Source organism: Eurosta solidaginis, chromosome 1, assembly GCF_040869045.1.
Source record: "Eurosta solidaginis isolate ZX-2024a chromosome 1, ASM4086904v1, whole genome shotgun sequence".
Taxonomy (NCBI): Eukaryota; Metazoa; Arthropoda; class Insecta; order Diptera; family Tephritidae; genus Eurosta; species Eurosta solidaginis.
The window spans coordinates 143,423,287-143,450,198 of NC_090319.1; the positions used below are offsets into that span (position 1 = coordinate 143,423,287).

The 26,912-nt window shown below is 41.1% G+C and overlaps 1 protein-coding gene and 1 pseudogene across 1 annotated transcript in view; one reads left to right on the top strand and one right to left on the bottom strand.

Annotated features, from left to right (window-relative positions):
- Positions 1-16,684: 16,684 nt before the first annotated feature.
- Positions 16,685-18,393, top strand: LOC137237986 (CD63 antigen-like; annotated as a pseudogene).
- A 3,046-nt stretch (positions 18,394-21,439) lies between these two features.
- LOC137237997 (probable cytochrome P450 313a4) overlaps positions 21,440-26,912 on the bottom strand; it is a 355,606-nt gene continuing 350,133 nt past the window's right edge. Inside the window, exons 7-8 of the mRNA XM_067762483.1 lie at positions 22,129-22,184; positions 21,440-21,632 (exon numbers count right to left, since the gene is read on the bottom strand). Of these exons, the coding sequence (XP_067618584.1) occupies positions 21,440-21,632; positions 22,129-22,184 (249 nt within the window). The remainder of the gene's footprint in view (positions 21,633-22,128; positions 22,185-26,912) is intronic.

The following is a 26,912-nucleotide window of genomic DNA, read 5'->3' on the forward strand; positions in this document are numbered from 1 at the left end:
GCAGGCTTGCCAAATCGCGCGGATTACTGCTTGAAACACGCTGCAGTGCGGTGGGAGTCTGAATGATGCAGACAAATCTAGGGACTCAGAGAAGACTCCGGCCCCCACTTCCGATTCCATCTTGGAGCCGTCAGGGTAGATTTGGATTCGTCGACCCTTTCCTGCTTGGAATTGCGGAATCACAACCGTACTCAAACTTCAGTTTGGAAGCGTAGTAATCTGTCTCGGTCATGTGCCATCCGGCAGTTTCTTTAGGATACTACTATGCCCTTGCTGAGTATCCTTCCAACACCCAGTCTCCCTGGGTCTCAGTGCGGTTTGTGACGATGTACAAAGTATATGAAATTCTATCGGAAGCAGGTGCAAAATGGGGTCTAAATCAGCTGTCGGGCAAGTGCGTCCGGCCCCTATGGCACCGACGCACGCAGTGCGCTGGACTTTTTACAGGCTGGTGAGATTGTAGCTCTTACTTAGAGCTTCCCACTAGACTATGGAACCATAGGTAAGCACCGGTCGCACCACCGCATCGTACATCCAAAGTACCATGCTTGGCTTGAGTCCCCATTTCTTAACAAACATTGATTTGCAGGCATAGAAGGCGATGCAGGCCTTCCGTACCCGCTCTTCAATGCATACTTTCCAATACAACTTGCAGTCAATTGTTAGTCCCACATACTTGGTACTCGATGACAGGTTTAGTTGCTGGCCGTTTAAAAATGGTAGTCTGAAATCAGGTGGCTTGTACTTCCTCGTGAAGAGGATCCGGTCCGTCTTGTCGGCATAGAACCTACGTGGTAAGTTGTTGAATTAGTATTTTGCGTGAAACCGATTTATTTATTTGTGATGAAGTATCTGTGGTCCCTAAGAATGCAATTACCATTGTTGAAAAACTTTTAAAAGATATCATGAGTTTATTAATAATATGCTGACCAGTTTGGATTTTATTTGAATTTTACTAGGTTTTGCTGGTCTAGTGTAGTTAATCCAAGTAAAAACTCTACTTTTTCTAAAAATATCACCCTACGTTTCGCCAAGCTACTTGGCATCCTCAGGGGCATAATCTTTATTTTGAACAACAAAAAGACAAAACAAAAACAAACAGAGAATTAATTTTTGAAAACACATACATAAATCACTATAAAACATTGGTGACAAACTTACATAAAAAGTATTAAATTAAGGTGTAAACATCACACAACATAAAACAACAACATTTAAAACTAAAAACATTCATCAGTACTATGAGTATTGGGTACTTTTTTCATACTAAAATGTCATAAACAAGCCAAATAGCTAGCACCAATAAACTTGGTGTCTTCTTTTCTGTTCATCGTTCTCTCCCTTCTTTGTAATATGTGTAAGCTTTCCAATGTGTATCTCGTCTTTTCTCTCGTATCCGTGTGTTAGTGCGTGTTTAGCAAGTGCAGTGCTGGTCTTCTTCTTCCTTATATCGGCGTCGTGCTCTGCCAATCGGGTTCCTAGTGCCCTTTTCGTTGTTCCAACGAATATTTTGTTGTAGTTCTCGTTATCTCCACCTAGTTTTGTTGGTTTGGTTCTATACGGCTTTTTGTACGTGTAAAAATGGTAGAGAGTGTGTAGTTCGGTTTGTATGCGAGAGATACGTTCCGTTTTTGTTTTTTCATGTCTGGATTGAAGTTTTCCGTAAGTTTGGGAATGTATGTGACACTGTGGTATTGCTTTGTCTCCGTTGCGTTGTTAGCTGATGTTTTTTCTTGCGCTCTGTTTACTTCTAATAACTTGTGTTGCATTACGAAAATAATTAAGTGGTTCGGGTAATTATTGTTTATTAGTATGTTGTATATTTTTGTTTAATTTTTTCCCCAGAAATGTTTGTGGCCTACCGTGAATATTTTGTGTATGAGGCTTTTTGCTGTATTTACTTTGTATTTAGTGGGCTTCGAGAATGGAAAGTTTATTATTCTGCCGGAGGATATGGGTTTAGAATACCAGTCCAGCACTATTTCGTTGTTTTCCTGTGAATAAGGACATCCAAGAACGGGATCATCAAATTCTCTTCTTTCTCCATCGTAAATTTCAGTTTGTTGTGGTATCTGATAGGTTAGGTTAGGTTGAACTGGCCGGTCCATGAGGACCTCACATAGACTGATTGAGTCCGTAGTGTTACAAGAAGTTTGTTTTAACGACCAAACTGAAAAACCCTATCAAAAACCAGGACCTATGTTATAAAATAACTCCGTCCTCTTGGCAAATACTAGAAGCTTCCTAGGACTTAAGTCACTTTCTGCTTCTAGATCTGACAGCTGTATCACTTCTCATAGCTGGAGTCTTAGACTGCGAGGTGCAACGCACGAGCACAGAACGTGCTCGATCGTTTCCTCCTCCAACCCGCACTTCCTACATCTGCTTTCACTGACCAAGCCTAATTTAAAGGCATGTGACGTCAGAAGGCAGTATCCAGTCAGAGTACCCGTCATGAGTGTACAGTCCTCTCTTTTTATAATCAGTTGAGCAGAGCTCACAGAGTATATTAACTTTCATTGGCTAACGGTTGTTTGTACAGGTATAAAGGAATCGAGATAGATATAGACTTCCATATATAAAAATCATCAGTATCGAAAAAAAATTCGATTGAGCCATGTCCTTCCGTTACGATAACTTGAGTAAATTTTGAGGTATCTTGATGAAATTTGGTATGTAGGTTCCTGGGCACTCATCTCAGATCGCTATTTAAAATGAACGATATCGGACTATAACCACGCCCACTTTTTCGATATCGAAAATTTCGAAAAATCGAAAAAGTGCGATAATTCATTACCAAATACGGATAAAGCGATGAAACTTGGTGGGTAAGTTGAACTTATGACGAAGAATAGAAAACTAGTAAAATTTTGGACAGTGGGCGTGGCACCGCCCACTTTTAAAAGAAGGTAATTTAGAAGTTTTGCAAGCTGTAATTTGCCAGTAGTTGAAGATATCATGATGAAATTTGCCAGGAACGTTACTCTTATTACTATATGTACGCTTAATTAAAATTGGCAAAATCGTAAATAAGTCAAATTTTAAAAGAAAAGTTAATATCTTTACAGTATATAAGCAAATTATGTCAACATTCAACTCCAGTAAGGATATGGTGCAACAAAATACAAAAATAAAAGAAATTTGCAAAATGGGCGTGGCTCCGCTCTTTTTCATTTAATTTGTCTAGGATACTTTTAATGCCATATGTCGAACAAAACATTACCAATCCTTGTGAAAATTGGTAGAGGATCACATTCTAGGACGATGACTGTTTTCTGTAAAAAAGGGCGAAATCGGTTGAAGCCACGCCCAGTTTTTATACACAGTCGACCGTCTGTCCTTCCGCTCGGCCGTTAACACGATCACTTCACCAAAAATCGATATATCTTTACTAAACTCAGTTTACGTACTTATCTGAACTCACTTTATATTGGTGTAAAAAATCGCCGAAATCCGGCTATGACCACGCCCACTTTTTCGATATCGAAAACTACTAAAAATGAAAAAAATGCCATAATAATATACCAAATACGAAAAAAGGTATGAAACATGGTAAGTGGATTGGTCTATTGACGCAAAATATAACTTTAGAAAAAACTTTGTAAAATGGGTGTGACACCTACCATATTAAGTAGAAGAAAATGAAAAAGTGTTGCAGGGCGAAATCAAAAGCCCTTGGAATCTTGGAAGGATAACTGTTCGTAGTATTACATATATAAATAAATTAGCGGTACCCGAAAGATGATGCTCTGGGTCACCCTGGTCCACATTTTGGTCGATATCTCGAAAACGCCTTCACATATACAACTACCACCACTCCTTTTTAAAACCGTCATTAATACCTTTAATTTGATACCCATATCGTACAAACATATTACAGAGTCACCCTGGTCAACCTTTATGGCGATATCTCGACAAGACGTCCACCTATAAAACTAAGGCCCACTCCCTTTTAAAATACTCATTATCACCTTTCGTTTGATACCCATATCGTACAAACAAATTCTAGAGTCACCCCTGGTCCACCTTTACAACGATATTCCGAAAAGGCGTCCACCTATATAACTAAGGCCCACTCCTTTTAAAATACTCATTAACACTTTCCATTTGATACCCATATCGTACAAACAAATTCTAGAGTCAACCCTGATCCACCTTTATGGCGATATCTCGAAATAGCGTCCACCCATAGAACTAAGACCAACTCCGTTTTAAAATACTCATCAACACCTTTCGTTTGATACCCATATCGTACAAACAAATTCTAGAGTCAGCCCTGGTTCACCTTTATGGCGATATCTCGAAAAGGCGTCAACCTATAGAACTAAGGCTCACTCCCTTTTAAAATACTTATTAACACCTTTCGTTTGATACCCATATTGTACAAAAGCATTCTAGAGTCACCCCTGGTCCACCTTTATGGCGATATCTCGAAAATGTGTCCACCTATAGAACTAAGACCCACTCCCTTTTAAAATACTTATTACACCTTTCATTTGATAGCCATATCGTACAAACAAATTCTAGAGTCACCCCTGGTCTACCTTTATGGCGATATCTCCAAAAGGCGTCCACCCATTGAACTAAGGCCCACTCCCTTTTAAAGTACTCTTCAACAACTTTCGTTTGATACCCATATTGTACAAACGCATTCTATAGTCACCCCTGGTCCACCTTTATGGCGATATCTCGTCCATAGAACGTCCACCCATAGAACTAAGGCCCACTCCCTTTTAAAATACTCATTAACACCTTTCATTTGATACCCATATCGTACAAACAAATTCTAGAGTCACCCCTGGTCCACGTTTATGGCGATATCTCGAAAAGGCGTCCACTTATAGAACTTAGGCCCACTCCCTTTTAAAATACTCATTAACACTTTCATTTGATACCCATATCGTACAAACACATTCTAGAGTCAACCCTGATCCACCTTTATGGCGATATCCCTAAATGGCGTCCACCTATAGAACTATGGCCCACTCCCTCTTAAAATACTCTTTAATACCTTCCATTTGGTACACATGTCATACAAACACATTCCAGGGTTATCCTAGGTTCATTTTACTACGAGATGATTTTCCCTTATTTTGTCTCCATAGCTCTCAACTGAGTATGTAATGTTCGGTTACACCCGAACTTAGCCTTCCTTACTTGTTAATGATAGAAGCAACTGTGTCAGTCTAAGGTTGTAAGACCTACACATAATCTTCGACACTTTACAGCCCCGCGCTTGAACCCACGCCTTTCTCGCTTGGTCGATCATGTGCACCTCTCGCCTTCACTTAATCTCGCCAATCTAATTGGGACGTCTATAGAGCAAGCTTCAAGGGATGCGCCCTTTTTTGCTAGTTCGTCCGCTTTTTCATTCCCATCTATTCCCATATGCCATAGGACCCAATATAGATGTATGCTTCTCCCTGTCCCGAAAGAGAGAGCTGGGAGAGGTGGGAGAGCTGGAAAGCCAATGTAAATAAAACCACTCAGTGCGCCGTTACTTTCCTGTATATGACCTTAAGCAGCTACAACTCCACGTATTTGTGGATGCCAGTGAGGAGGCATATGCCGCTGTGTGCTACTGGCGATTCACGATAAGCGAAGGGATACGAACTGCCTTAATATGTGCCAAAACGAAGTTCGCGCCCATGAAAGCTGCATCGATACCAAGGCTTGAGTTAAAGGCAACAGCGCTTGGGACGCGTATGGCGCAGGATGCTAATTCAGGAACATAAAGTTTTAGTTCACTCAATCATTTTTTGGAGCGACTCTTCAACGGTCATCAGCTGGATCAAGTCTTCACAACGTCGATATTAGCCATTCGTAACGCATCGAATTGCAGAGATTCTTGCCACGACGGAGCCCCAAGATTGGCGATGGATGTCAACTCTGGACAATGTTGCCGACGACGCTACACGCCGTGATCAAGACATCGACTTAGCTACCACATCGCGATGGTTTACAGAACCTCCGTTTTTAAAACAAGCAGAACGTTTTGGCCGCAAGATGTTGGTGATCGCAACGATCCTGTTGCAACGTCCGAAGTCGTTGGGGCCGCCTCCCTGCTCGTAGCTACCAACTCCTCCCTCATCGATTTCAGTCGTTTTTCATCGTATATGCGTTTAAAAAGAACAAATGCGTGGGTTCTAAGATTTATCAAGCATGTGCATCATCAATCGGATCCAAAGGAACAATTCGGTTTAACCAGCTCGGAGTTAAATTTAGCTGAGAAGCTACTTGTCATCAGGCTCAAGCTGCCTTTTATTCCTCAGAGATACGCTACCTAAAGGAGAAGCAGATGGCGCCTACTGATAGTACGATTCGAAGCCTATCGCCGATTTTGGACAGCGATGGGGTAATGCGTGTAGGTGGGAGAATCGAAGCTGCATGTTGTTTATCCTTCGAGGCGGTTCATCAAATTATCATGCCTGCGAAGCGATTACTACCAGCGCATGAAACATCAAAATATTGAAGCCAAAGCTTCGGAGAAATAAGTCAAAGCTTCTGGATTATCCAACTAAGGCGAGAATTGCGAATGGTGATAGCGAGTTGCCAGGTATGTAAGTTGGAGCGTGCTAAACCGTTTACGCCAATAACGGGTCAGCTTCCCGTGGATCTATTGACGCCGTTTGTCCGTCCATTACTTAAACTGAACTTGACTAATTTGGGCCGCTAACAGTTACCATTGAGCGATGGACAGAAAAGCGGTGGATAGCACTATTCACCTGTTTAACCATTCGCGCCGTACATCCAGAAGTGGCGCATGACTTGACGACGGAGTCGTGAATTTTGACTATTCGAAATTTCATCAATCGTCGAGGAGTACCTGTAAGAATTCGGAGCGATAACAGAAAGAACTTTGTGAGTGTCGGCCAGATAGCTCGGCGTTTCGACGAGGTCTTCGACTGTGAGAAAGTTCAGAGTGAACTATCAAGCATAAGGGTTGAGTGGATTTTTAAATGCCCAAGTAACCCGTCCGAAGGAGGTATTTGGGAACGGATGGCGAGCGTTGTATCATATGTTAAAAGAAATGTCGCCTCGGGAGCATACCTTACAAAGCGCCATTATAGAGGCTGAAAATATTGTTAACTCCCATCCGTTAACGCACGTAGCAACATTTTTGCAGTTTCGCTTGTCTCCGATATAAGCTGCTGTCGACTAACTGCATTATATCCGAAATAATAATCCTTTTCAAAACTTGATTAACTTTAGAAATGTATTCTGAAACTTGTTGGTGGTGAGATAAGCCAAATTTACTAGATATTGTTTGCTTTCAGTTCCCGGTCTTTAATTTTAACAAAAATATAAACAAAGTTAGGGTTACAGAATGTGTGCTTGCATTGCGCACAGACGTAAGCAACGATATACTTTCCCAAGAAAACCCAGTCAAAACTCTTACTTGCTCCTTGGACATATCGTGTTCGTTCACTCTACAGAATAACGACAACTGTGACTTCTTTGACGTCGTATTGAGGAATAACATAAGATCTGTTTTTTCTAGTTCATTAGTATAAGAAACAATCAGAAGTTGCGCTAAATCTTCTTCATAAAAATAATTTCCAATTACATGCTCGGACAACACCGATCACCTTTTGGTATAAATAATTGCCTTTTAATAAATAATTGTGTTCGTGTTTGTAATAGTATTAACGTAATATCAGTGGCTTTTTGACATATTAAGCAATATTTTTGAATAGATGCAACCCGTTGAAAGGGTATTTCAATATAATTATCATTACTTTGGTGTTTATATTCAATTTCACTGACACCACCATTCTCACATCGATTTCGCATTAGAGACTGTTTTATTCAAATATGGCAGAAGTCGACACTTGCAACATAACAGAAATCTTACAAAGATACCTGTTACAATTTTTGCATTTGTCCGACATTATTAGTTTATATATGTTAAATTAGAAACTAACTGGCGCTTTTATATTACGCACGAAAACGAAAATACAAAGTATCAATTTTTACTTACAAAAGACTGGTCGCGCCATGAATATACATACATATTTCCACTCTCCACAGTGAATGTTTTGAAAAGAATTACTTTAATAAAATGGAAAGTTATTGCGGGCATATTATATTTTATTTTTTACCAAACTGTTGCACCAATATCTCGCTTCCCAAGGCAGTCGGTTCTATGTACCGGAGCGACTCGGGATTTTTCCCGACCAAGGACTGTCATTTCAGTGTGACCCCATTTAATTTGTTTCGTCCCTCCCACAAATTGTCATCCTCCCAGCAGCTCCTTGCAGCAGGACTGCTACATATTCTCTTACTCCGGGAAGGTATCGAACCCAATCCGGGTCCGTCTCCTGACCCCGGTCCTGAGAAATGGTTTTGTTGCATTTGCCAGAAAAGAATCTTTTTAGGATGGTCATACTCTGTTCAGTGTGTCTCGTGCAAGGGATGCTTGCATCGGACAGGTTGTTCTGGGCTTGATCCCAAAACCCGACGTCCACGTAACTTTTATAAATCTTTTGTGGCTCCTTGCTGTTCACGCCCAAGGGCGTCCCGTAGTCTACGCCTAAGCGTATCCCCACTACCTTCCAGCAGCTTCGCTGCTCAGCAAGCCACAAAAAGTACCCGCTGCTGCTCGCGCCCCACGGCGCCAACAACTCAAACAGCTGATACCACTCATAACTACTACCTTCGTAGTAGAGCTGGTAGCAATGCTGAGCATCAGCCCCTGCCCCCGTCTTCTTCTCCGCCCCCCCCCCCCCCCTCTTTTCTGGCAGCAATCGTGCAGGTCAGGGAAACAGACTCTTAGTCCCTGCCTCCGTTTGCACCGTCTGCCAGCACAGAATATATAGGTTTGCGACATCCGCTCAATGCAGCTCCTGCCTTGGGTGGTGCCACTTTCCTAGATGTTCTGGTCTCCGCGACGGCAACCCCTCGACGGGTTTCATCGCGCCATGTTGCCAGGTCGCAAACCCAAATCATCCGGGTACCCCAATGCTTGCCCAAGGGCGCCCAGTCCCAAGGGCACAACAGCAATTGCGTCCCGGCCTTCCACAACCTAGGCGTAGTCACCCCTCACTTACCCCTAGAGTGGCGGCGTCACCCCTCATGCACTTCAGAATTCTGCAGTTCAACTGTAATGGACTAACTGGGAAGATTACGGAGATAGTCGATTTCATGAAGCGGCACAACATCCGCATTGCTGCGATTCAAGAGACTAAACTCACAGCAAGATCTGCATTGCAGACCTGCTCTGGTTATAATGTCCACAGGAAAGACCGCGAGAGCGGAAATGGAGGCGGACTCGCGTTTATTATACACCACTCTGTGCAATATCATATATTTGATCCTGGCATCGACCGCAGTGACAATGTCTTAGAACGTCAAGGCCTATCTGTCCGGTCAGGCGATGCAAATCTAGAAATCATCAACATCTACATCCCTCCTGTCACCTGTTGCCCCAGTGGATACCGCCCTAATATCGAGGCCTTACTCACTGGCAACAATCGCATTATCTTAGGCGATTTCAATGCCCATCACGACCTATGGCATTCACACTTGCGGGTGGACAGTAGGGGTGATATGTTGGCGGATAAAATAGACGAAACGACGTTCTGCACAATAAACGGAGACGCCCCCACACGTATGGTAGGAAGCTGTCATAGCTCGCCAGATATCTCAATCGTGAGCGCAGAACTCGTAAACTGCGTCAACTGGCAGCCGATGGTAACATTGGCATCCGACCACCTGGCCATACTTATTTCGTTCGAGCGTACCGCCGACTTCATCGTCACCGAAAAACGCACTTTCATAAACTTCAAAAAAGGAAAGTGGGAAGAATATAAATCTGCAACAGACAGCAGCTTTGCTGCCCTCCCTATCCCGACTGATGCCCGCCAAGGGGAGCGTGCCTTCCGTAAGGTCATTGAATCCGCCTCGGCACATTTCATTCCCGCCGGGAGAATTCCCGAAATCCGGCCCCACTTCCCGGCGGAGGCCGCGAGCTTAGCGAGGGAACGCGACCTTATAAGACAGCTTGATCCAGGCGACCCCCAAATAAGGGATATAAACCAACGCATCAGATTGCTTGTGGACGAACACAAGCGGGCGAAATGGGAAGAGCACCTAAGAGGTTGTAACCTCTCTACCGGTGTAGGTAAACTTTGGTCCACCGTAAAGTCCCTATCGAATCCGACTAAGCACAAAGACAAAGTTTCCATCGCATTTGGCGATAAGGTGCTGTCGGATGCGAAAAAATGCGCGAGCGCTTTCTGCCGACAATATATAATGCATCCTACGGTCGACAAAGTTAGACGGAGAGCCAATAGACACGCACATAAATACAAACTCAGCGCGTCACCAATTACCATCACCGCTAGAGAGGTTGAGGACGCCATTGGTCGCGCTAAACCATCCAAAGCAGTGGGCCCAGACGGCATAGCCATGCCGATGCTTAAAAACCTAGGGAAAGAGGGTTTCAAATATTTAGCGCATGTCTTCAAGCTGTCTCTTTCACACCTTTGTCATACCCGAGAAATGGAAAATGGCCAAGGTAGTCCCGCTACTAAAGCCTGGGAAACCAGCTAACGTAGGTGAGTCATATCGTCCGATATCTCTCCTATCGCCAGTGGCAAAGACGCTTGAAGCCATTTTGCTCCCTTATTTCCAAGCACATTTGCAGCTAGCCCCTCATCAGCATGGCTTCAGAAAACTCCATAGCAGTACCTCCGCGCTAAATGTCATTAGCACCCAGATAAATTGCGGTTTGGATCAATATCCCCACCATAGAACAGTACTCGTTGCGTTAGACCTATCAAAAGCTTTTGATACGGTCAACCATGGCTCGTTACTGTAAGACCTGGAAGGGTCTACCCTTCCCCCATGTCTTAAAAGGTGGACCGCAAATTATCTGGGTGGTCGGCAGGCATCGGTGCAATTCAGAAACGAAACATCAAAACAAAGGAGAATTAAACAAGGGATGCCACAGGGTGGTGTCCTATCCCCGCTTTTGTTTAATTTCTACATATCTAAGCTACCTTCACCACCGGATGGAGTCACAATCGTTTCCTACGCCGATGACTGCACAATAATGGCCACAGGCCCAGGGCCAAAGATCGATGAGCTATGCAATAAAATAAACGGCTATCTCCCTGATCTCTCCAGTTTTTTCGCCTCGCGAAACCTGGTATTGTCACCGACTAAATCTTCCGCGACCTTATTTACAACATGGACGCCCCAAATGTCGACCATATTGAAAATCCACGTCGATGGCACTACGCTACCGACTGTCCTACACCCCAAAATCTTGGGTGTGATGTTTGATCAGGATCTACATTTTGGTGCGCACGCAACCGCAATTGTTCCAAGAATTCAAAGCCGTAATAAAATCCTCAAATCCCTTGCTGGCAGTACCTGGGGAAAAGATAAAGAAACGCCCTTGACCACATACAAAGCAATTAGCCAGCCGATTACGTGCTACGCGTCACCCATATGGTCGCCAAGCCTAAAAACCACCCACTGGAAGAAACTACAGGCCTGCCAAAATACTGCTCTCAGAATCGCCACGGGCTGTCTTCTTATGTCCCCAGAACACCATCTGCATAATGAGGCGAGAATACTCCCCATCAGGGAGAGAAATGAGATGCTGACCAAACAGTTTCTGTTGAATACCCAGAAACCTGGGCATCCCAACAGACATCTGATTGACGAACCAGCACCGCCTAGGCGCCTAAGGAGTCATCTCCGTAAGCATTTTGAGGAAATACGGCACCTGAGAACCCAGCCGTATGAAGCGGAAAAACACAAGCAGGTCCTTGGTGAACTCCATAGACAGGCGTCGGACCTTTATGTCGGGAATTGCCCGGTGAATCCAGTACTTGAAGAAAAATATCCAGAACTCGCAGAAGAGGAACGCATACTCCCCAGGGAAACACGTGTCACTCTTGCTCAACTTCGTTCTGGATACTGTAACAGGTTAAACTCTTACCCATCCAGAATCAAACCCGACATACAAAATGTATGCCCTGCTTGCAATGTGTCCCCACATGACACCAACCATCTCTTTAATTGTAATGTGGAACCAACGCCTCTAACACCCCTTTCCTTATGGTCCACCCCTGTTGAAACGGCAAGTTTCCTTGGACTCCCGTTAGAGGATATTGATGACAATTTGTGATCGGTCGCGGCTATTAGGTGGGGCGAGCATTGGTACAACAACAACAACAACACCAATATTTTCCTCGCGTACTTTCTTTGAGCAAGAGCGGACATTAAGGCGACTAACATATATTTTTTTCGTAATTGTAACTCTCAGGGATCGTGAAAAAAACTAGTTTTTAGTTTTGTCCTTTAAAATTTTAATGGTAAATATATTCCTAAAATTAAAAAAAAAATTGGGTAACATGCCTCGTTAAATGACCTAAAGCCTCGCGTTTATTTGATCCCTCTAGCAGTTTTAGTTTCCGAGATATAATTTAAAAAAAAAAAATGTCACTCATACGCATATTTTGCTTAATATCTCCAGGTCAAAGGGCAAGCCGGTTCTGAAAAGTGCATAGATAGAGTTTGTTCGTCGAGTAGTTTTTGAAACATAACCTCCGATATAGGTTACTATCTGGGGGCACACTTCCGCTTTACTCTTTTATATAGAATTTTGGACACTATTTTATTTTTGGGTGAAAGAGGCCTAGCTTTCAAAGGCGAAAGTATGTGTCATGGTGAACGAAACGATGAACATTTTTTGGGCATCTAAGATCTCATAAGCCATTATGATCCATGACATTCAAAGCAAAGCACGTGAGGGAAACTATATATTAACCCAGCGGGTCAGGGGGTTAGAATATACCCGCGGTAGGTATGCCTGTCGTAAGAGGCGACTAAAATACAGGATTGGCCTGAAGGTTTAATGTGGCCATATAAATCGTTCCCGAGATGGTCGGGCCAGCACCTTAATGATGCTGTGTTACCGGAGCGTACCGGATCTGTAAACGGCAAAGGACCATCACATCGATCACTCCCTAAACCTTCGGGGAGCAACCGTATCGCTACAACAACAACAACAACAGGGAAACTATATTAGATCAAGGCAAAAAATCCAAGTATTTTGCTATTATCGTTGATGCTATGCCTGATGCTAGTCACGTTGAGGACGTTCATTTTGCGCTAACTCCATTTCGATTCGAAAGCAACAAATTTTACAATTCAAGAACGGTTTTTGGCTTTCGTGAATTGTAACCAAAAACTGGTCAGAAAATCGCTGATCTAATTTGCCATACTCTAGGTAAAGATGAAGTCCCATTAAAATATTGTCGTGCACAAGGGTAGGATAACAGCGCCAATATAAAAGGAGCTTACAACGGCGCACTACGTCACATTCTCGACAAAAACCCGAATTCTGATTACTCGCCTTTTGCAACTACAGTTTAAATTTATGTGGTGTTGATGCTGCAGAATGTTGTACGGCTGCAATTACTTTCTTCGGAGTTGTACAAAAATGTTTTACTATTTTCATCAGCACTCCACAACGATGGGACATCCTCAAAAAAATATACCGAGCTCTCTTCATAGTCTTTCAGCCAAAAGCCAAATTGGACTGCGCAAGCATGTCGATGTCGGCGATGTTACCGGCATTCGCAAGTACATCAACAAGTTCGAATGTATCTTGCTCTCCTCAATTTAGTTCAAAATACTGACTACAATTAATGAAAGAAACGTGGTCCTCCAAGCTAGAGACGCCACCATAGGTGTTGAGGTCCGACATCTAGATGCCTAATTAGCTGATTTGAAGTTGATCAGGAACCAATGGGAAAGAATTTAAACGAATGCAAAAAGTTTCTATTCAATTGAACATCTCGTCAAAGTTTCCGCACATTCGAAAAGAAAACCCAAAAGACGTTCTGAAGAAAATTTAAATGAGATGATTACGGATGATTCAGAGTCTGATTTTAAGAACAATACATTCCAGGGGATGGTTGATTCCGTAATCAGTGGCATTACTGAACGATTTGCAGCTATGAGAAATTTGAGCGAAGCGTTTTCCTTTTTGCGGCAAATTGAAGACATGGATGAAACTACGGTTCGGGCGAGCGCAGCAAAATTTGTCGAAAAATACAATTCGGACATTTCTCAAAGCTTGGAATGCGAAATAATTCACTTGAAACATATTTATGAAGCAAATTTTGATAAAGGTCTGTCACCATTGGAATTGCTAAATGCCATTTATGTTCAAAATCTGTATACAATTTTCCCCAACATTTGTGTTTTTTTACGTATCTTTTGCACTATACCTGTCACTGTAGCTAGTGCAGAACGTTCCTTCAGCGTCATGTCAAGAATCAAAAACTTTAATAGATCGTGTTCGTCTCAAGAGCGAGTTTCAGGACTTGCCTCGCGTTGTGTTGAATCCGTTTTGGCAAGACAGTTAAATTTTGATAATGTTTTAAAAAATTTTGCAGAGAAAAAAGTTATAAAAGCCACTCTTTGATATCCGAATCTTCTATATTGAATAATTAAAATTTATAGTCATCATTAAATTTACCAGAAATGTATTAAAATGTTACCAAATAACTAGAAAAGATTATTTGAAACAATATGTGTCTGTTAAAAGAGAATTTGATTTCTACGTTACAATAAAATAGTATAAATAGTAAATATTCTGTGTTAATTTTATTTTCAGCTCTTAGTCCAAAAATCATTTAGTTGATGTGACAAAAATTTTTTTGATGTTCCATCAATAATGATTCATAAATGAGGCGTCATTAATTTAATCAAATGTATTAGTGTATTTTTTATAGGGGCCCGTAAGTTGTTTAGTCCTGGGCCCTGACTGCTCACACGCATTGACGTTTCGACGAAAAGATTTGTTAACATCAAATCGTAAACAATGTATTTATTCACAAAAACAAGTGAAAATATAACAAAATCATATTTGCACGCAAACGCAGTACGAAAACAACGACGGAGCTGGTCAACAAGTGACGTGGATAAAAATAACAATTAAAATATTAAAAATAACACTGATCGACGGCCAAAATTTATCAGAGACGCCGTTATGAAATTTGTATGTAAAACCACCCCCCGATTTCGAAAATCGAGTTCATTTTTGATTCTATGGTACCGTTTTTGAGATATTTGCAATTTACCGTTATTCGAAAAAACCAAAAAGATGGCTCTCTTTAATTACGTATATCTCACGAACGGGTCAAACAATTGCAGTTTACAGAATCGGAAAGACGATAAAATTTGCTAAAAATGCATCATACATTGTTTTTTGCTGAACCAAATAGTTTTCGAGATATTAGCTTATCATTTCAGATTTTTGTTTTTTTTTTTATGAAAAAAATATGAAAAAATTAATTTTGCGAGGGCAGCATTCCAAAACCACAACTTTTTTTCAGACATTTTTTCTTTACGTAAAGCTCTGTTTAATTAGAAAAAAGATAAACTATCATCGAAGAAAATCGATGCAAAACTGCGTAAGTTATAAGCGATCAAATAAAAATACCCAGGTTGCGCAATTTCAACGTACGTATACCTCAAAACGTATGTATGGTATAAAGGAGAGTGAAATATCTAGCTATGCTCTGTTTCTATTTAGTTAAAAGTTCAATTTATGAATGAAATTACCCATATTTTTAACTTTTTTTAAAATTTATTTATGTTTATACTATATTCTAACAATCTTTATCTTAATTTGATTTTACTATGTAGTCGAAATAATTATGTGTTCTACTTTGCCGCTTATTCAGTTTAGGATCGGTTTCTCTTATGATTGCGACGTCCTAGAATCCTTGGATATCGATTCTCAATTAATTTCATTTGCTGATGAAACCTTTCGCCATGTTCGTCACTTTCATCGCCAAGATATTTATATTTACCCATTTTCGCATAATTATTGATTAAGTCGTTCACTATCTGCTCGTAGTTAGGGCTTTTGTGTCTACCGAGAAAAGAAGCAACGACCTTTTCAAAGGATTCCCACGCTGCTGCCTCAACTGATGAGAGTAGTCTTTTGAATTGATTATTGTTGATCACCTTTTTTATTTGTGGTCCAACAAAAATACCTTCCTTTGTATTGGCTTGAGAAATATCTGGAAAAATTGTTTTCAAATAGTCGAATGCTTCGCCTTCTTTGTCCAAAGCCTTAATAAAGTTTTTAATGAGACCGAGCTTGATGTGTAAGGGTGGAAGTATGATTTTCTCTTTCTTGACAAGAGGGGTGTATTTGATGTTATCCACACCAACGGTAAACTCGACTCTTTCCGGCCAATCCTTTCTGACGTATTGGTCCTTACGAGCTCGGCTATCCCACTTGCGGAGGAAGTAGCAGTGCTTGGTGTAGCCACTTTGTATATATTTTCCAAACATGCTCTTCATATAAATCTGAGTATTTTCTACGAACAATCGCCACTCTTTTGAATCATATGTTTGACCAAACTCTTTAAATATACCAGGAATGTCGTTGCAGTAGCATATACTGTCTTTCTTGGTATAGTGTTTGGAAAATGGTTCGTGACGAGTTCTAAAATATATCACCTTAACATCGGATGACACAAATGTAATTGTTGCATACGAGAAGTGTAGATTTCGGCCTTTGCCTTGGATAGTTCCAAATCTCGTATCCAGTCATTAAGTTGTGCTTGTGACAGAACGTTTCTCTCATTTCCCATGCGAAATTCAGTACAACTTGACTCCCTGCACTCAGATATTACTCTTGACAATGGAACTGGATCCGCAACTGCCGTTGAATGTAGTACTGGTAATGTCACTGTAGGTACGTTGGCATAGGTTATTCTTCTTGATCTTCCAACGCAAAGTACTTTTGTTTGACAAATATAACACTCTACTGAATGGCAAGTAGGTTCTCTCCATATCATTGGTGTATCAAATTTTATTTTTTGTCCTGATTCCGACTGAATCAATTCTACTCGACACGATGTACACAAAGTGTTCGGTGTCCATGGTTTCTCAGCATTTTTAGTTTTTTAGGCTCAATGCCAAAATACTTGGAGTATAAAGTTTTCATATGATCTGAGAACACTCGTCGTCGCCTTATGGTAGTATATTGGCCACACATGAAACAGAACATATCTGGATCGTTATTACACTCAAATTCTCGCGTCCTTTTACTCATTTTATTTTTTTTTTTTTTAATAAATCACGGTTTTGAAATTTGATTTATGAACTGAACTATCTCCGGCGAGGCTTGCAGATGTTATGAAGTTTCAAGGCGCATTAACTCATATTTATACTCGGAACAAGAATAAAATTGAAAAAATCAAATCTTACCTAGACAGAAAGGTTCCTTTTATACGAATCCGGAAAAGAAAATACTACCTGCTTTAGATGTAGGCTTTAAAAATTTTCTGTGTCTTATAATTTTGAAAATCTACCTGCATACTTACCCATAAGTGACGGAAATACATGTTTATAACTACATGCCTACGGCAGGTTTTGAACCCAACCACTCTTCCTTTCGATGCAACCACTCTACCTACTATAAAACAATTCGAGTATTAAAAGTACTATTTGATTTATTTAAAGAAAATTATTATCATTGTTATGGTGGTTTTGGAATGCTGCCCTCGCAAAGAGTAATTTTTTTCATATTTTTTCATAAAAAAAAAAACAAAAATCTGAAATGATAAGCTAATATCTCGAAAACTATCTGGTTGAGCAAAAAATAATGTTTGATGAATTTATAGCAAATTTTATCGTCTTTCCGATTCTGTTGCAATTGCTTAACCCGTTCGTGAGATATACATAATTTAAGGGAGTCATCTTTTTGGTTTTTTCGAATAACGGTAAATTGCAAATATCTCAAAAACGCTACCATAGAATCAAAAATGAACTCAATTTTCGTAATTATTGAAATTCGCTTAAAAGCTTATCTACATAAATCGCTAACTTCATCAAAATTAGTTGTGGTCTCTCTCTGGTTAAATATCTTTTTTATTCTTATTTAATTTGCTTTGTGCGATATGCGGTATATTGCTTATCGTTTTAGGCTGTTGTGGCGCGATACGCGAGTGATACATGTCGATGACGTACTCTGTGCTACTCTTCGTTATGTGTGTGGGACAACTCGCTAATGGGCGATGTGGTCGAAAAGGCATGGGCGCGTCGTACACGCAAAGCCGATTATATGGATGCAATTCAAATTAGTATGGAATGCTGTGGTAAAAATTCCTATGTGGATTATTCATTCCAAGGCTATTACCCACCATCGTGCTGCAAGTACAGCAATTGTCAGATAGAAAATGTTTATCGTCGTGGCTGCAAGCAGACATTTGTTGACTTCTGGGATGAGAACAGCGATATTATCAAATATGCTGGACTTCTAATTGCGGCTATTGAGTTTGTTGGCTTCATATTTGCTTGCTGCCTAGCAAATAATATTCGCAACTAAGACGTCGCTCTTCCTATTAAGGGATCCATCTAGATGTTGATTGTGTAGTTATTGTTTAATTAGTGTAGTGATTGTTCAATTGTTTGCAGTTTTTGGTGTGATGGTAGCGTGCTGTGCCTAGCAAGACTCCTTTGTTGGTATTTGGAAAACATGATGTTACGTTATTGACTCAGTTTGCATGCTTGTTTGCAACATTACGTTTCTCCTGTGCCTGGGCCGAAGTGATTGGGGAGTTATTATGGGGGTACGACGTTGTAGCCCTACCCGCCGGTTTTGGTAGAACTGTCTGGATATGGAGAAGCATATGGTGTCGTAGGTGGCAAGTGATGCAATTGTGCGAGCTCGTGCACTTAGACACAGTATGTCTCGGGGATAGGCAGTTGACGCAACTATTATTACTTTTAATAAAATTAAGTCTGTCGAGGGGTGTTTGATTCCTGAACCTCGGACAGGGTTGAAACCTGTGCTCATTTGATGTGCACATCTTGCACGAACGCTTGGACACACTCGTTTGGAATGCGCCAATCTTGCGTTGCGAAGCATCGGTAGTTTGGTCACCAGGTTGCTGTTTCGGGGCTGTGGTGCTTTTGCTACCGGTAATGCCCGAGACCGTTTCCAATGTCTGCAACCTATGGGACAAGAATTTGTCCATGTCCTCCCACTTGGAGATTTCTTTTTTATTCTTCACTGTTTGTTCCCAGAGCGCCAAGGTGATTTCTGGCAACTTATTCGAGCAGATATAAGTGATGATCGCATCCCAGTTAGAGATGTTGATTTGATGGGTTTTGAGATACGCGATGCAATTGTTTATTTCGTGTTGCAGCTTCTTGATCGAGGTGCCACAATCACTTTCAATTTTCCTTAGGCTAAATAAAATCTTTAACTGTGTGTTTATCAGAATGCGTTTATTTTCATATCTATCTGGACAATTTTTCCACGCCGTGGCGAAACCGTCGTTAGTTAACTGGCATTTTTGCACTATTCCTTTCGCTTCTCCCTGAGTTTTCTGATTAAGGTAGTACAATCTTTCAACATTTGACAGGCTCTTGTTTTGGATATAGATTCCCGTGAACATATCACGGAATGTTGGCCATGAAAGATATTCGCCCTTAAACATTTCTGCATCGCATGCAGGTAAACGGATATTTCGTTCGCGCTCGCGCTCGGGTCGTTCCTCTCCATCAGTTTCTGATTTATTTAGTTTTGCCTGAAGCTCGGCCATATTGGACATACAGTGGAGGAAAATTGCATAAGGTGCTTTATGCTTTATTTCTACAGCCGAAATATTTTTTGCCTCTAATGTGTCTGCGTTGAAAAGGTTGTCGCAATATGCCTTCACCTTTTTCCGTATGGTTTTAGCTCTTCCTGTTAGATTGCAAGGGTGTGATTTGTGTGATTGTAGTCTGACTCGAATTCGGTGACGGCATCCGCCAGCCATATATATGATCCCATACTTTTGGTTGAATGGAGGACGCGATTCTAATAAAGGAGAGGGGATCTGATCTTCCAAAATGCACCTTTCGGAGAACCTGCCTGATAGACTATATTTATTTGCAGGGAAAGCTGAAGGTTTATGTTGTTTTGGCAATTAGTCTCGCCATCCAACTGCCACTAATATTATAATGTTTGTTTCGCAGATTTTACGTGTTTGATAAGTGCTTTGATACGAGGGGCTGGGAATTCGTTCCCGAATATGCAGGTAGAGGGAGGATGACGGAATTTAATTCCCTTACTTCGAGCAGTATCCGGTACCCCTTACCACTGGTGGGGGGAAGTACCAAAGTACAAAGTTTCGTCGCAGAACAAGTTCAGAGCACTAGGGAATCGTTTCGCTAACTTGACCAATAGCTATAACCCTTTACCGCTGTTGGGGGGGAAGTACTAGAATTGCCCCAAGCTGGTCGCGAATTTGACGGAGTGGGTAATGAAATTTCTTGCGCATGATCTGATAACCCTTAGCGCTGGTGGGGGAAGCAGCAGACCAGCGCAAAGTTTTGCTTGTATTTGGCCGAAGCTAAAGAGTGGTTTGCGCAAGTTCTGGTACCCCTTACCACTGGTGGGGGGAAGTGCCAGAAATTTACACAAGAAAAACAAAAAAAACTATCGCGGGCTTTCGGGAAGGTTTCTTCTTCATGTTTGGCTAGTTGGTGAATTGTGCGTATGGCGAGGTATGGGGCACAGTTTACGCCAAAAGTGACTGTTTTAAGCCCGTAATCGTTTATGGGATCGCGTGGAGATGACCGAAAGACGATCCGCTGGTAGTCTCTGTCGTCTTCGTGCATGAGAATTTGACGGTACATTTTCTCTATGTCCCCGTTGAAAACAAATTTGTATGTACGCCATTTGAGAATCAGAAGAATCAGATCGGGTTCAAGGGTAGGGCCGGTATAGAGAACATCGTTAAGCGCATGACCAGATGCCGACATCCTTGAGGCGTTAAACACGACCCGCACCTTTGATGTCCTTTTCTCGGGTTTGACAACTGCATGATGGGGAAGATAAAATGAGACGCATTTTCCTCCGTCAAATTTTTCATAGAACACTGTCATATTGAGTATTTAGATCCCCTTTCTCCTGCAAACTTCTCTCCATTCCAAGAAACTGACTTAGAGCTGAAGACCGACAGTGGGATAGTGACATTGACTCTGGGAAGCCGACAGCCTGACGATGTAACGACCGTTATCATCGCGTGAGGTTGTGGCTGCGTAGAAATTCTCGCAAAACTTGTCTTCTGGGGTTATTTGGGGTGTGTTGGGTACTTCCTCCAATTCCCAGAATTTTCGCAGTAGAGAATTAAGATCTTCGTTTGTTATTTCTGACACTTGCATGCAGAAGGAGTTGACCAGCACAGGGGCTCTACCGCTAAGGGTCCATCCAAAAATGGTTATCTGTGCTAGAAATGGGGGGAAAATTCTCAACGCCATCTTGGATAAACTCAATAACTTGCGTGATAAAGGTGTTGAATTTGTATTAGAACACGTACTCGTGAAAAGAAAGTGCGCTAATAAAGCTGCATGTCTATTGAATTTAAACGAAATAATAAAACTGCGTGTCTCTTTACTGAACTTAAACGGATGCAAGTTGGCAATCAAAGTTATCCCACCATTGTGAAAATACCAAAGAGGTGCCACCATCAACTCTAATAGCCACCGCCGCCAGATATAACCACACCGTCATCATCATCATAGCACCACCACTATCATCAACACGCCGCCATATCACCACCACGTCCTCGCCATTACCGCCGCATCCACAGCAGCTACATCACAACAAAAGAGGTAACCTCACACTATCATCCCACTTGTTAAACTCTGTTTCCAAACGTATTACAGAAAAAAACGTGAAGGTGTTCTTCAGCAATTTTTCTTACAATCATGTGTAGATTACCCGCGATTGACCCGCTCAAATATATAGATATATAAGCATAGATACCAGTAGATAATAATTTCAAGTTGTTTAAGTTTCGAATATATATATTTTTATTTCGAATTTGGCTGATTTGAACCCTCTGTATGAAATTTAGAACGTTTTCTTTTCTTATAATATTAATTTATTGTTAGTGAAAGTTAATATTACTATAATATATGAATTTTGAATTTGTACGCAATAATCAATAGGTTTTAATAACTTCCGATATAAGGGCTAATTAATGTTGTCTTATAACCATAAAACCATAACCAGATAAAACAGCTGATCGAACCTACCTTATGGAAATCAATGTAATCGATTAATGGTGCCATACCATAACGCTACCGCCATAACCATACCATAGCCAACCAAATGGTTTTTGGTTTTTCGCCATATCCATAACCTAAAAATATTTGAGTTAGTAAACTTATTAACTTTTTGTATATTTTATTTATTGTTTTGGATACATTTTGACAAAGAGACTTATTTTTTGTAGAATATGTTTGTAATTTTTTGAGTTTTCTTTATTTTTATGAAATTTTCACGATTTTTAGGTTAAGGCACCATTAATCGATCACATTGGAGATGGATATGGATATGTGTATGGTTACGACTATGGCGTTAAGGTTAAGGAAGTTTAATTTGGCCTATAACATCAAAATGGATTCCACACAACTCTATTAATATGTGGAACTTAAGAGCCAATTGAGAGTTAGTTTTTCGAACATGTCCAAACCTATGCAAACATTTTCTTGTAGTGATCTTTAGGCAAGATTTACGGGGTTATTCTGTGTACTTGACAAATTGTCAATAAGTTGACAAGTAATCAAGATTTTTATCAAGTTGACAAATATTTCTATTCTGTGCATAGCTTGACAACTCTAAAAAGCTCTACGACCTATGCTTTTCATCATATTGGGGTTAACTAAATTAGCTAAGCGTGGGGCAGTTGAGGGCGAGCAGTTTAATGTGCGTTATAAGTGAGTAATTTGATGTATTCATATGTGTGTAAGTCGTTGCACAGTGGATGACATACCCGACTCACGCGTTTGGGGTTGCGGGTTCAAAGCCCACAGCAAGCATTTTTTAATTTAATTGTTTTTTTTTTATTTTATAAATTATTATTTTAATGGACTGTATTTTATTTTCATTTAAATCAACGGTTTAGTGCAACAATCGCGAAATGAAAAAAAGTAAGAGTTAAATCTTGTTCTTAATATTTTGTAACAAATATTTTAAAATCATAGTTTTTTCAAAGAAATCAAAAGTGGAACGTGCAATGGAGCGATTGGAGCGATATGTCTCATTTTATGCTTCTAACCCCGAAATTGGAATAGGAAAAAATTATCCGCTGGGTTTTTTGGGGGTCATTTCGGCATGGCTTTGGGGACTCCCTCGGGGCATTTGGGGTTTCCCTCGGGGTCATTTGGGGATCATTCCGGGACGGGTTTGGGGACTCCCTCGGGGTCATTTGGGGGACATTGCGGGATTGTTTTGGGGTCCCCATCGGGTGCATTTGGGGGTCGTTCCGGGATCTTTTTGGGGACTCTCGGGATAATTTGGGTGTCTTCCGGGATGATTTTGGGGACTCCATCGGGGTCATTAGGGGTCGTTCCGGGATGTTTATGGGGACTTCCTCGGGTTCTTTCCGGGGTGGTTTTGGCGATTCCCTCGGGGTCTTCCCAGGGTGAATTGGGGTCGTGCCGGGATGTTTTTAAGGACTCCCTCGGAGTCATTTGGGAGAATTCTGGGATGGTTTTGGGGACTCCCTCGGGGTCATTCCGGGATCCATTTGGAGACTTCCTCGGGGTCTTTTGGGGGCCATTCCGGGATGGTTTTGGGGACTCCTTCGGGGTCTTTCCGAGGTGGTTTTGGCGACTCCCTCGGGGTCTTCCCAGGGTGAATTGGGGTCGTGCCGGGATGTTTTTAGGGACTCCCTCGGAGTCATTTGGGAGAATTCTGGGATGGTTTTGGGGACTCCCTCGGGGTCACTTGGGGGTCATTCCGGGATCCATTTGGGGAATCCCTCGGAGTCATTTGGGGGCCATTCCGTGATGGTTTTGGGGACTCCATCGGGTCCTCCCGGGGTCATTTAGGGTTCCGAGATCTTTTTGGAGACTCTCTGGGGGTCATTTGGGGGACATAACCCACAAATAACCTCGAGGAAGTCCCCAAAACCATTCCGGAATGACCTCGGGAGAGTTCCCAAAAAGATACCGGAACGACCCCTAAATGACGCCGGGAGGACCAGATGGAGTCCCCAAACCCATCCCGGAATGGCCCCCAAATGACCCCGAGGGAGTCCCCAAATGGATGCCGGAATGACCCCCAAGTGACCCCGAGAGGACCCCGAGGGAGTCCCCAAAACCATCCCAGAATTCTCCCAAATGACACCGAGGGAGTCCTTAAAAACATCCCGGCACGACCTCAATTCACCCTGACAAGACCGCGAGGGAGTCTCCAAAAACCACCCCGGAAAGACCCCGAGGGAGTCTCCATAAACATCCCGGAACGACCCCCAAATACCCCGGAGGAGTCCCCAAAACTGTACCGGAATGATCCCCAAATGACCCCGAGGGAGTCCCCAAAACGATACAGGACCGATCCCCAAATGACCCCGGGAGCACCCAATGGAAACCCCAAAACCATCCCTGAATGTCCCCCAAATGACCCCTAGGGAGTCCCCAAAACCGTCCTAAAATTACCCCCAAATTCCCCAGAGGATCTTCCCACAATAATAGCAAAAGTAATAAATCTTCCATTTTCTCTCGATCGCACAATAACAGAATTCTAATTTAAGTTTATCCGTATAAATTAAATTATCAAGAGCGTTTGACTTATTGACAATTTGTCAGCGAAAAGGCTTTTTATTTTTTACATAGAATAGCAATTACTTGATAAATTATCAAACTTGACAAATAAGCAAGATGGTGAATTTGTCATGTGCACAGAATAGGGCTGTTAATGTCAATTGAAGAAGTTTTGTGTTCTAGCAACTTTTGGTATAATGTTAAATGATGTATGTAGATAGGAAAGTATGTAAATGGTTGCATGCCATAAGGGAGACAAACACTAATGAAATTATCAATAAAAATGTATTCTCGAATAGTTAAATTTAAACTAACAATGGTTTAATTTTATTTGATTGTGTGAGAGGCATTACAGTAGAAAATGGGTTAAGAGAAGACCATATATGATGTAACTCTTAGCAGGAAGGGTGGGTAAAGACTCGGAGAGGCAAGCAACATTGAGAAACCTCCATACTTCCGGTGAGTAAAATTTCGTTCCAGCTGATATGCAATTTCAAAAAAACCGTTTCCATTCATTTTAAATTTCTTTTATTTTCATCGATTAAAAGGAAACGTTCATTATAGGTCCTAACAACCCCCTTTAATATTGCAAGTTATGCAACAATAAAAGCTCTGTATAATTTTTTTTTTCTGTGCCGACCCAAAAGTCAGTGTAGGAGCAAGAACCCCACCCCATTCGCGGAGGCCTAGCCGGTATATTTTTACAGAGTAGGCTCCTTAAACACTATACCTATCAGACTGGGTCGATTTATTAACCGATAACGCGCCATCGATTTTTCGATAGGATTTGGGCTCAGGAAAAAAGTTCCACTACGCATACCCAAAAAATAATTTTCGAGCCGGAAAAATTTCATTTTTTGACTTTTTTTCGACTTTGATTTTTAAGGTTTTTTCATGACCTACTAAAAAAATTTGCATTTGATTGTCATGTATACATATGAACATTTTTTAGAAGGTCATGAAAAAAAATTAAAGATCAAAGTCGAAAAAAAGTCAAAAAAAGGAATTTCGCAGGCTCGAAAATTATTTTTTTGGGTATGCGTAGTGGAACTTTTTTCCTGAGCCCAAATCCTATCGAAAAATCGATGGCGCGATATCGGTTAACTTTCGTCCACATAAATCAACCCACGTCACTACCTATACGGTCGGGTAGGCAAATCACAGTGTGGACTGAAAAGCCAATGCTGTTTTTCTGTCTATTAAAATGTATCTGGTCTCTAGTTTTCAAGAGATTTCAGGTTATTTACAGGGCCGGTGAGAGAGGGGGGGGGCGGTCAGCCAGGGCGGGGAAGGTCCTGGGACCCGGAAGGGTTTTTTTCAACTTCTGAACAAATTGCATGACTTGAAGATGGAAGTATTATTTCCGAACAGCTGCATAGCATTAAGAATATTTTGCACACTTCCAGTCAGTGTGGCTGAAGGGGAGCGTTCTTTTAGTCTATTATCTTGCGTGAAAAATTTTTTACGTTCTACTATGAGCCAAAATCGCTTGAAAAGCCTTGGAACATTGCGTTGGAGTCCAGCCTTGCTCGCAGCATTAGTTTTGGATCGGTAATTTCCATATTCGCAGACCAAAAAGCACAGAAGGTTTTCCTTGGTTGATTCAAGCTCTTAAAATGTACATGTTTAAGAAAAGTTAATGTAAGGAAATCAAACAATGAAATCTAACATTTCATTTATGTAAGTGCTCCAGTAAATTTTATTTTTTATGAAATAAAACTGACAATGTGAATTGAAAAATTTATGTATGTTATGTTATTTTTTTTACTGGATTGAGTTTATTTTTTAGGGGGCCGTAAATGCGACTGTCCCAGGGGCCCGGCTCGGCTCTCTGCGGCCCTGGTTGTTCATTACATAAAATAAAATGGAGCCCAACTATGGGACCGACTGATCCTCAACATCTTCGTTTTTATTTTACGTATGATATTTTTTAATTTTCGAATTTAAACACACTTTAAACCTAGGAATGTCGCTATCTGGAAAATTTTTTTTGTAAACCAGGTATAATAAGCGTTTAATTTTATGATTAGAAATAAAATTTTTTTTTTTTTTGAGTTGAATGAAATACTCGCGAGAAAAAGCTTGGAAAATATGTTCTTTAAATTTTTATTAATATTATTTTTTAAGGGTTTGTCGGAATGTTTCGCTAGAAATTTTTTTTCAATTGGATTGTTTCAATTGATTACTCGCGATACAACAGTCAATTTATCCCTTGGTTGTGAGTCAGTAGTTATTCGCTTTAGATATTCTTTTTGCTGGATAATTTCGGTAAATTACTCGCGCTAAAACTCCGAAAAGCAATTTATATATGTACTAGAAGA